The sequence below is a fragment of the Mesocricetus auratus genome, unplaced genomic scaffold, assembly GCF_017639785.1.
Source record: "Mesocricetus auratus isolate SY011 unplaced genomic scaffold, BCM_Maur_2.0 Super-Scaffold_100676, whole genome shotgun sequence".
NCBI lineage: Eukaryota > Metazoa > Chordata > Mammalia > Rodentia > Cricetidae > Mesocricetus > Mesocricetus auratus.
The window spans coordinates 29,441,455-29,453,496 of NW_024429266.1; the positions used below are offsets into that span (position 1 = coordinate 29,441,455).

A 12,042-nucleotide genomic window follows, 5' to 3' on the forward strand; every position below is an offset into this window, starting at 1 on the left:
TTTATGCTGTCCAGTGTCCCCACTCCCCTAGTACCAGTGGTCAGATGTACAAAACGGTTCACACTGCCTCTACTCTCCACTCACAAATGGCCTGCCTGCTAGGTACAGACATTCCTTCACTGCACTGGGCAACTGGATTTGCTGCTAGAGAAACTCAGTTGTTGAGCAATCTAACCCCATGGCTGAGAACTGCTGTTACAGGAACCATTTTTTTCTAATAAGAAAGCAGGACATGCATCTGGCAATCCTCACCATATGGCTAGATATGAAGGGAAGCCGACTCGTGAGTCTCAGATTGAAGTAGAAGATGGATTGTAGACAGTTTCTCTCTGAAAACTCAGCTCTGCTGGTTTTAACCGAATATTCAAAGCACCCATTCTTTCCCATCCTGTAAGATTTGACTCCATAGAAAATTTAAGTGTGTTGTAACCCCTGCCCCATCAATTTTCATAAAACACTAGGCAGATATGAACCCAGAGATAGATATAGGTTAAGTCCAAATTGACATCCTTGTTATGGTAATTTTTTCTTTGTACTAATTTAGAACCCATCTACAACTGGCAGGTACATGTGTACTCACTCACTGTGTTTCTATCTGTGTAATTTACGTTGTTGTAGAAATACCATTGTTGTGTGAGTAATAACCAGTGAAAATACATGTAGACATTCTTTTTTTAAATTTATTTAATTTTTGTTATTTATTTTTATTTATACGTATGAGTACTTTATCTGTATGTATGTACACACAATATCAATGTCTGTAGAGTCCAGAAGAGGGCATTGGATCCTCTGAAACTGTAGTTAACAGATAATTGAGTTGACATGTGTCTTGGGAACTGAACCCAGGTCCTCTGCAAGAGAAGTATGTGCTCTTAACCACTGAGCCCTCTCTCTACTCCATTAAAAAAACATTTATTTTACATTTATCAGTGTGTGTGTGTGTGTGTTTGTGTGTATGTGCGCGTGTGTAGGTCAGAGGATAATTTGTGGGAGTGGGCTCTCTCCTTCTACCATGTGAACTCCAGAGTCAAACTCACGCTGTCAGTTTTAATAGCGCTGAGCCTTTTGCTGACCCCAGGAGTGTTTTTGAAGTCATTGACTTCAGATAAGTATGACAAGTTCTCACTCTCTTGGTCTCTGACCTCAGGTTGTCTCTTCTCTAAGCCATGGCTTCAGCATCTGTCATTTCTCACTGTTACATTGCTACCTTTGTTGTAATGCTGAATTATGCCCTGTTGGTTTGCTTGTGTTACAAGGAGCTCTCTTGACGTCTCATCTGGCCCCTGCAGTCCTGCCAGGCCTCTCTGGTACAACCAAACTCCGTACAAGCGTTGCTCACCATGGTCTCTGTTTCCTGCCTTCTCAGTTTCTTGTGATCCTGATTCCGCCATCCTTTCTCCCATACCTTTCTCCCACTTACTGGCTTCCCGAAGGGTCCCGTGGAAGGTCTGCTTCCTTCAGGAGGTCCTCCTTACTGGACTTCTGCTCACCTCTCCAGAGTTTTCTCTCACCACTCTATTTGATTTCCCGATTCCCACACCTGGGCCCAGTGCTCTGCCACTTTGCTCTCTGTTTTTGCCGAAATGTAATAAGTTCCAAATACATACATACATACATACATACATACATACATACATACATACATGCATGCATACATTTATCTAGCTCAGACTTCTCCCTGCATGAAAGATTCTAGTAATGAACCCCCAGAGACATTTTCATCCTAATTAGAAAAAGCCACATTTTTTTCCCTGCAAGCACTTGACCGCCATCTTCTGGGAAGTTATCAGAGTCAACATACACTAGATTAAACCAAACAAATAGTGTTGCTCTAACACTGAGCTGCCGTGGGTGTGCAACTCAGTGAGTCCCACCCAAACTCCTGACTTCTGTCCCCTTCCTCATCTTGTCACAATCCCTTCCTTTCGGTGTCCTCTACTTGGGAATTATTCTGATTACTGAGGTGGAATCCAGTGAAGCTACGCTTGGCACCTTGTTCCGCAGTTCTGCTCAAACCCATCAGCAGATTCTATTTATTTTTCCTTCTAAGTATATTTGAATTCAACCATTTCTCAACTCACCTTGGTGCCTCTGCCTCAAGCCCCTTCTACTACGACTTGTGTTATTCTCGCATCAGCTTCCTCAAGCTTCCTCAAGCTTCCTATTGTTCTTCCTTAACACAGCAGCCAGTGTTAACAATCTTTTCAATCGCGTCATGTTTTGTTTCTGACCTCGCCCTCTGTAGTCCACAGTACCGCTTGTGGTAAAAACAAAAGTCATTAAAATGGCTCTCCATCATCCACGCCTGTCCCCATCTCCAGCTGTATCGGCCTTCTTGCTTCAGGCACTCTTACACACAGAGATAGTTTGCTCCCTCCTCTTCCTCAGTCTTTGCCCAAATGCCGCTTAATCGCATAGAAGAAGCCTTACTCAATCAATCAGAACACGACTCCAAAATCTCCCACAATATCTGGCGCTCCCTGTCATTTTATTGTCTCTGCCACCTTTAGCGTCCCTTAGCGTCTGGAATGTACACATTGTTACTATGTAACGTCATTGGATACTAACTTTGTGAGCCAAGAGTCTTTTCTTGCCCTCTATTAAACCCTAGTTTCTACAAGTAGACTTCGATAAATATTCATCAAATAACTAAGTAAATAAAGACTTCTCAGAATTCATTTGTGGGACACAAAGTTTCCAATGATTCTGCACACGTAGACTCTCCAAGTTCTAGGATGAAATTATTTTTAGGAGCCCGGGAACTAATTTAAATCTAATTGAAAATCTCACTGGCTTTACAACCTTCTCGAAGGACATCCGTTAGGTCCCTGCAGAGGCAGCAAGTAGGTGCCACCTAGTGGCAACCGAGGAAACCCCCATTTTGCTACTCAAAATTTTGTCATTAAATTTGTATTAATTTAACATTGACCATTTGACACAGTTACATAAAGCATTATAAACATGTTCGATCCTTTTTGCTGTCTTGTGTCCCTCCCCCACTCCTAAGAACACAATACCTCCCTACTCTCCCTGTTTTCACGTCTTACTTTCTTGTGTAGGTCTCTGCGCTCCCATGCTCACGGCGGTGTTTCATGAGTCCATCCACCATGTCATATGCAGCAGACAATGTTTTCTTAGAACTCCCCAGTCCTCCAGCTCTTATGGACACTCCTTCCATGGACTCTTTCTGTGGCATGCCCTCAGTCTTAGAGGGTGTGATCCAGTTTTCCCATTCAGGGCTAAGCATTCAACCGTTTATTCTCCGCACTTGACCAGTTACTCTGCGAAAGTGTATTAACAGGTGAAAATGTGGCTGCAACAGAGAAGTTATGACTATAACCTTTCTGACAGTAATAATTAGGATAGCTGCAAGTCCTTGAGTGTGTTTTCAGTGGATTATATTGGTCTGGAAATAAACAGTTTTACTTCTTTTTAATTTAGTTACTTCCCACCTCTCCACTGTGTGTGTGGGGGGGGGGGTCAAATTCAGGGCCTTGTCTGTGCTCAATATCCATACACATCACTGAGCTAGATCCTGGGGCCTCTCTAATGTAAATTTTTATTTAGTTTTTGAGATCTGATTTCCTTTTTCTTCCCCTGTACATTGGCCGTATACTTACTTTTGAAGCCTCACATTCCCGCAAGTTGAACGGATAATGAAATGAAGGGCCTCTCTTCTGGTGAACAGTATTCTGATACCAAAGGTAGATGGCGGAGTAAAACTGTAGGATAAGACAGGCCAGATAGTGAAGTGATCTCTCCAGGGCAGATCCCTGCAGCCTGGTGAACCAATATTGTGCACACACCAGCATCAAAAGGATGGCCCATCAGAGTTAGCTCAGTATGTCATAGAGAGCGAACTGGTTATTGTGTGGAGAACCTAAGAAGGGAGAAATTATACCTGTACGTCTTGATAGGAAAGACAGCAAGTCTGCTGCTCTGTGACTGTCACTCTACCATTTGGAAAGGTAGGTCGGCTCAGAATGTTGGTGGCTTGAAGCAGAACTTTAGTTCGTTTCAGGAGTCTTTGCCTTTTCATTCTCATTGCTGGGGTGGAGCTGAGAAATGCTTGTCTTCTGGTAGAAGACTGGAGCCAGCTAAGCCAGGCAGGTGATGAGAGTTCCGGGAAGGAGGCGACCTCGGAGTGTGTACACTCAGGTTAGTCCCAGGTCTTTTCATTTGCTAGGCTATTATTTATGCAGCACTAAAAGGCAAGGTTGAAGCAGTGGGATAAGATAAGGAATATGCTGATTTTATGTCAGCATGAAGAATTATTTTCCAATTAAAACTGATTTGAAACCCTCAAGTAAGAGGTCAAATCTTTAGTTCATCATCAGTTGGGTGGCAAGCAGAGGTTTCTGCCAGGGATTTGGTTTTTTTTTTTTTTATCTTTTTTCCCCAAGTCCTGATTCCATTTTGAAATAAAACTTCCTTAGTTGAAATTTCTTGTGACAGTACAGCTCTAGACAATCTTGGAATTAAAACAAAAGGTTGAAAAAACCCTCATAGTTTTTCCCATCTTTCCATTTCTTTTTTTTATCATTTTTTATTTTAATTTTAAATAGCTTGTTTTACATGTCAATCCCAGTTCCCTCTCCCTCCCCTCCTCCCGCACTCCCCTTCCCCCCCCTTCCCACCCTATTGCCAAATCCTTCCACATAGGGGATATCTAGAGTCTGTCATTTTACTCTTGGTAGGGTCAAGGCACTCCCCTAAGAGTCCAGGCTGAGAGAGCATCTCTCTTTGTGCTATAGGCACATGAAGACAGTTTGTATACCAGGGATAGACACTGATCCACAGCTCAGGGCCCCATAGGTTGCCCAGGCCTTCTCACTGACACTCACATTTGGGGGTCCAGATCAGTCCCATGCTGGCCTCCCCACTGTCGGTCTGGGGTCCAAGAGCACTCCCTGTTCAGATCAGCTGTCTCTGCTGGTTTTGCCAGCCCATTCTTTGCCAATTTGCTCATCACTCCTCTCTCTCTGTCACTGGGTTCCTTGGGTTCAGTTCAGTGCTTAGTTGTGTGTTTCCCTCTGCTTCCATCAGTCACAGGATGAAGGCTCCCGGATGGTTATAGACATCAAGTTCATTATCAGGAATGGGCATTCGAGGTGGTCCCTCCACTATTGCTTAGCTTGCCAATTGATGTTATACCTTTAGATCACTCGAGGTCACTCTGGTGCCTGATCTGTCTTCGATCCTATGATTCCCTCTTCCCCCTATTCTACCCCCACCCCCTCAACTTCCTGTTCCCCCATGACCAACTCCCTTCCTCTTTACCCCCTCTATTCTTCCCAGGTCCCACTCCCCCCACCCCTCGCCGTGTTCCCCATCCATTCAGAGGATCTTGTCTCCATCCTCTTCTCTTGGGTACTATGCATATATGCATATCTTTTAGGTTCTTTTCTGTTTCCCAGACTCTCTATCTGTGGAAGTGCAGACTGGCACTATCCTGATCCATATCTAGAATCCATATATGAGTGAGTACATGTTGACACAGTTAAGATTCTGATTTCGTCTTTCTTCCTGTATGGCATGAAATTCTTCCTACACTTCAGCACTCTGTTCCTCCTCCACTTCAGTTCTCTATCTCTCATGTCCTAGCATTTAGACTACAGACTAGTACCTCCTCCACAAAACCTGTGTTAACTTTGTGATACAACGTGTCTCCGCGAGTCAGTGCTATGGTGCCTGATGAAGAGGGGTCACTCTCTAAAACAATGTACCCCTTGGCTTTGCCCAATTTTCTTGGGTGGATTTTCAATGTCTATGGCAAGGAATGTAGAAAGGCTGCCAGTCCTAGCTTCAACTATCCATTGAGACCAAGATGCTCATCTTTATTGTATGTTTGATGGAGCATTTCTTCAACTTGGAGAAATAAACATATCTGCTCCAAATTGCTTACTGTTATGACTATTGTAAAGTTCTGTTTTCATAGGTATCTCTAGAAGTGGCAGTTTGGAGGCAGTGGCATGCCTCTGCAATTTCAGTACTTGGGAGGCCAGGGCAGGAGATTGAGACCAGCCTGGGCTACATAGCAAATTCCAGATCAGCCCGGACTATGTAGCCAGATATTGCCTCAAAAAATGGAATAAATGGAAACAAAATGTCAACCAACAATCAAACAAACAACCTCTCTCCTTTTTTGTTATTTATACAGTTATTTTAGGATTCTTTCTTCTGTCTGCATAGTAATTTTTTTATTGCAGCCAATACTTTTTTTGTAAATATTTTATTTTATTGCATTTATTAGTTTTTTTAACATTCCAATCCCAGTTTCCTCTCCCTTCTCTCCTCTCACTCCCCCCCACTCCCCTCTTCCCATCTACTCCACGGAGAGGGTAAGGCCTCCTCTAGGAAGTCGAAATCTGTTCTATCATCTAGTTGAGGCAGGGCCAAGCCAACTCTCCACCTCCATACTCCTGTGTCTAAGCTGGGCAATGTATCTCTCCATATAGAATGGGCTCCACTAAGTCAGTTTGTGCATCAGTGTTAGATCTTGGACCCACTGCCAGTGGCCTCATATTTTGTCCCAGTTTGGTCTTATATTGGTTCCCCATTTGTCAGACCTGAGTCAGTGATCTCTCACTAGCTCGGGTCAGCAGCCAATACTTTTGATCTAATATTGTGTCTATTTTTTCTTAAGAAAAATTTCTACTTATACAAGTTGATATGATAGTTTGAATAGTATGTTGCTAACCCTAAAACACTTCATTTAAAAAGAACTGAGCAAATGCTATTTATAAGTTACCTAGCTTCTGAAGATGTATTTGTGTAAGACAGCATTCCATCCTAATGAAATGGTTAGTAGGTGGGTGTTTTCATACCCCAGACCTACAGTCTTTAATAACAGGGTACCATTTTTTGTTTTGTCATTTAACCAGCCACAATTGTATTTTATCATTTGGTAGACTTGGTGGCATAAGGACAGGTATAGGACTTAATTCTTATCTGAAACTTAGCAAATTTGATATTTTTAGAGAATTATCAGTATTAGTAACTACTGACTTGTTTTGTTAGCTGAGGAACAACATGGGTAATTTGAGTTGTTCTTAATTAAGATATTGTTTCCTTGACATAAATGCTTGAATTTCTTTGTTTTTTGTTTGTTTTAGAATATGCAGAATTTCTACATTGCAAAGGAAAAAAATTTACAGATTTTGATGAAGTTCGCCATGAGATTGAAGCAGAAACAGACCGAGTGACAGGAATGAATAAGGGTATCTCTTCTATACCCATTAACCTCCGAGTCTATTCTCCACATGGTAAGTGTAATATTTAAATTTGAATGAGTCTCCTCAGACATTACTCACTAGACAAATTCACATTCATTGTAGAACATGTGAATAGTGTGGGTCTCCGGGATGTTGGGTGGTGGAGAGAAGCAGGAGGAGAGTGACTGATAACATCCAGAATTGACTTGAGAATTGAGAAAATTTTCATTTTTTATTATGAACTTTCAGTACATCAGAAGGTGGGCACATGATTATTATTATTATTGTCTTTATTTAGTCTTTGCCAAAATATTTAGAGGTATATGGTTGAGTCCTTCCTGTTGATCTCCTTGTAGCCATTTTACATTTCTATTTATCCTATCCCGGGGGAACCAAGTGTGATTTTTATCACAGTCATCATAAATTCATGTAGGCACTTGGTATCCACACCCAGGAGACAGTAGTCAGGTTGGGCTGGTATCACCTTGCCACTGACTGCTTGTATAGCCCACTCACTCCGAAATAAAGCACCACAAATGGCTCACAGCTTCCCCACAGGCTAAGTGGCTAACCTTCTGGAAATAACATATGATGCTTTTGAAGGGGAAGGGCAACTGTTACCCTGAGAATTTTTATACCATTTGAAGGCAATGTTCAAAACCTCAGACAGCATATGCATGTATTGTTGGGTGTTTTAATTATAGCTGCCTCATTATGACAGCGAAGGGATGACAGCTCTCTCAGCAAACTGGTAGGCATGTAAATCAATGCCTTTCAGAGTATGTTAAGATGATCATTTGGCTTAGCTCAATCATGTAAAAATAGAGAAAACTAGCAAACCCATTTTGTATTCAATGCCTTTCCTTCTCACTTGTGATAGAGCCATCCACATACACAACACGTAGAGCTGAGCTAAGTGGAAGCTGATGCAGCCATCTAGGGTGTCTTTTTGATAGCCTTATGGGTATCTTTTGGATGGAAGGTATTTGTAAGACTCTCCCATTCTTTCCCACACAGTGTTAAATCTAACGCTAATCGACTTACCTGGGATAACGAAAGTGCCCGTAGGAGACCAGCCCCCAGATATTGAGTATCAGATCAGAGATATGATCATGCAGTTCATCACGAGGGAGAACTGTCTGATCTTGGCTGTCACTCCAGCCAACACCGATCTTGCAAACTCGGATGCACTGAAGCTAGCTAAAGAAGTTGATCCTCAAGGTGAGTGTGTGACCAGTATGATGAGAAAGAATCATTGCAAGGTGGCAAGGGTTTTTGGTCATATTTACAGGTAGCTCCAATTCTCATGACTTAATTTCACAAGGTTAATGTTGGTAAATATTTTATATTTCAGGTGCCAAAAGAAGAATAGCTAAGGAATACAGTCAAATGCCACATGACTAAAATTAATATTCAGTGAAATCCAAGAACGCAGGCACTTTCAATCTCAGAATGCTGATTTTTAAAAGTTAATAAAATAAATTTCTACAATAGCAGAATTCCATTTACTTAGTTATTATAGGAGTTACCCAAATGTCTCTGTTAGAATACTTTCTATTGTCTTTTGTTTACTATTTCTTGAAAATAGGAAATGTTAAAAACCACAGCATATTATTTAGGCTGTATTTATTTGATATATATTATAATACCAGGGTTTTTTTCTTATTTGTATGTTAGAATCCTGAAAAGTCTCTTCCTTATGCTGATGTTTTAATTTTCCCTTTCTCTGAGTTGAAAAATGACAATTTCTCTTCAAAGACTTTATTGGCACACCTTGGTGTGTGTGTGTGTGTGTGTGTGTGTGTGTGTGTGTGTGTGTGTGTGTATGTGTGTGTGTGTGTGTCTAAAGAAATAATCAAAAGGCTCTCAGATGCGTGGTCTCAATACAGAGTTGCATGGTCCTCAACTCTAGGACTTCTAACATTTGTTATGATTAATTGTCCTCATTTATTTACTATGTTTTTAATTCTTCCTATTTTTTATTTTCTCCTTTGAACTTTTTCTCTTCTAACATCCACTTCTCAGTCTTATTTGTTTTACACATTTGCCTTCTCTCCTCTAACTCATTTATGATAGAAATGTTGAAATCACAAGAACATTCTCTTATTTAATGGATGTTATTTTTATAGTTTACAAATAGCAGCCTGCTCTTAGTTTCATGAGTGCAATGATTGAGGATTAATCAGAACTTTTCAGAATCTTCTACACTCCACTAAATCTTAGTGGCCATTGCTTTCTGGTTGCCTTGGTCTCTGTCTTGGATACTAGAGACCTCTGTCAAACACATGATGGCTATCTGTTTCTTGCTCATTGAGAGTGGAACGCTGACAAGCTGATACATCTGCAGGATTGGGATCCATTGGTTAGTAGACTCTACATTCAACAATTTGGCAGTGAGTGGATTGTTTTTGTTGGCAGAATTTCTGAGCTGCTAGAGATGATCTCAGGCAGGCCATATGCCCAATATATCTGAAGCCAAGAAGACTTGCCATGGCTGTGCTGTGCTTAGAAGAAGGCATTGTCAAGCACTTCTGCCTGTCTTCTACCCCTTACATTCTTTTTGGATGATCCACAAGTCTTAAGGGAATAATAAAATTCATTTTGTTAATGTCTGCCTTTTGCCCAGAGTGTTTAAATTTATTTAAATTCGGTGCCATTACTCATAGCCTTGAATCTATGTATTACTTTGTCTTTTCATATTATATTCTATGTCTTTGATGCTCTGATAATGTCTTATTTTGTATCACAATCCAGTTTCCAGTGTATCACTTTAGTTTCTTGTCATTCATTTACCTGTCTTTGAAGTTATTTTCTTAGTGCTAAGAATACTCTTAAAATTAAATTATAGCAACTTTCTTTGGGTCAGTGTCAACTTAATTTTGACAGTGCAATGAACTCTGTTGCTTTTTGATAGCAATAGTAGTATTTTCTAGACACTTCAAGATGTTGTATATTATATACTCACCAACATAAATATATAACTGTTCTTCTATATGGGGTCTTCCAAATAAGATATGGTAAAAAGTGTTACAAGTAGCAATAAAACAAATGTATATTGGCTATCCAACTAGTAATACTTTACATTTATTTTGTTGTGAGGATTTGAGTTAGCATTTTCTCTGAGGACTAGAATGCATTGTAGACAGGTCTTCTAGTAAGACAGTCACTCATATTTTGTTCAACTGGGAGTGTCTCACTTTTTAACTTTGAAAGAGAATTCCCAGTTGACATTTATTTCTATTATTACATAACTATTATTTATACCTTTGCCTTCCAAACTCAGCTGTGCTTCTTGTAAGAGTCAATAAAGATGTAGGTATGCTTTGCTGTCTTCATGAGACTTTTCGTCTCTGATAAGTGGTGCTGACTAGTTTTATGTGAACCTAGCACAATGGAGAGGAAGGAACTTTAATTGAGCATATGCCTCCATAAGTTGTGCATGTAGGCAAGCTAGTAGGGCATTTTCTTAATTAGAAATTGATGGAGAAGGCCCATCCCATTGTAGGTGCCATCCCAAGGCTGGTGGTCTTAGATTCTATAAGAAAGCAGGCAAAGCAAGTCTTGAGGAACAAGCCAGGAAGCAGTTTCCCTCCATGGCCTCTGCATCAACTCCTGCCTTTATGTTCCTGCCCTGTTTGAGCTCCTGCCTGACTTTCTTTGATGACAAACAGTGAGTGACGTGGAATCATAAGCCAAATAAACCATTTCCTCCCTCGTTTGCCTTTGGTCATGCTTTTCATTACAGCATTAGTAACCTTAACTAAGACATAAGTTGATTTTATGTGTACAGTTATGGATGTTGCCGAGTTATCTTGAAGTTCCCTGAACCTCTTGGATGTGTATATAAATATTTCCATTAGCTTTTAGAAATTCTTTAGACATTTCTTCAACTGCTGCCCGCATGTTTTCCTTCACTTCTTTTGAGACTCCCATTATGCATCAGTTGGTGGTGTGCTTGATAATCCCCATGGATTTCTGACTCTCTATCTCACTCCACTCTTTTTTCAGATCAGGGAGAACAATCTCAAGTGACCTATATTGATGTTTGTTGAGTCTTTAGTCTATTCGCATTGGCTATGGAATCTCTGTGGTGAACTTTTATGATAATTATTCAGAGTTTTTATATACAGAGATTCTATTTGATTCCCCTTAAGTGGCCTGACTATCACATAGGCAAAAAACAGGAATTGAATTTTTAGTTTGTGCTTTTGTTTTTGTTTCAGAGAGCCCAAAATCTGAGAAGACAGTGGATTAGCATCTAAAATGTCTATCTCCTATCTGGTCTTTAGACAGCAGATCATATAGATAGAGGAAAGTCATTCCAAAGTTTGTCCCATCCCTCTGGTCAGTCTTGCCTCTGGGATTTATCATGCTGGCTATTTTCTCTATTTCATCTCCCCACTTAGCATGGAGTAGCAGTGGGAGGCGATAGGATGGTAATGGTGGTTCACAGACACCAAGGATACCTAGTCTCACATTTCTCTGTAGCCAGTCACTCGGATGACATCTAGGACAAAGATTAACTTTTAGCAAACAAACCATTATTAGTGTTTGCACATAGTTTGCCTCCTAAAGAATGAAAGTACGAATACATCCTTTTAACATAGGCTATGCCCTGTCCACACGTTCTGCTGGAGGTTTAGATCAGTAGCAGAGAACTTGACCAGTATACATTAGGCCTTGGGTTCAACTCCCAGCTCCATACACACAAAATCCTTCTACTGATAACCCCATATTTGGCAAAATACCTTATCATGCCTTCTGCTAGCTTTGCAAATATGACTCCCTTTGTCCTTTGAATTACAGTAGTCTTTGTTAATATTAATGT

At 40.6% G+C, this 12,042-nt stretch overlaps 1 protein-coding gene and 1 long non-coding RNA gene across 12 annotated transcripts in view; one reads left to right on the forward strand and one right to left on the reverse strand.

The window, feature by feature from the left end:
- The window catches only part of LOC121136845, a 42,063-nt gene extending 39,566 nt beyond the window's left edge, over positions 1-2,497 (reverse strand). Inside the window, exon 1 of the long non-coding RNA XR_005874004.1 lies at positions 2,082-2,497. This is a non-coding gene — a long non-coding RNA (uncharacterized LOC121136845). The remainder of the gene's footprint in view (positions 1-2,081) is intronic.
- The window catches only part of Dnm3 (dynamin 3), a 453,602-nt gene that overhangs the window by 113,276 nt on the left and 328,284 nt on the right, over positions 1-12,042 (forward strand). For all 11 annotated transcript variants that reach the window (XM_021227897.2, XM_021227898.2, XM_021227901.2 and 8 more), the window contains exons 3-4: positions 7,116-7,265; positions 8,232-8,435. In XM_021227897.2, the coding sequence (XP_021083556.1) occupies positions 7,116-7,265; positions 8,232-8,435 (354 nt within the window). The remainder of the gene's footprint in view (positions 1-7,115; positions 7,266-8,231; positions 8,436-12,042) is intronic.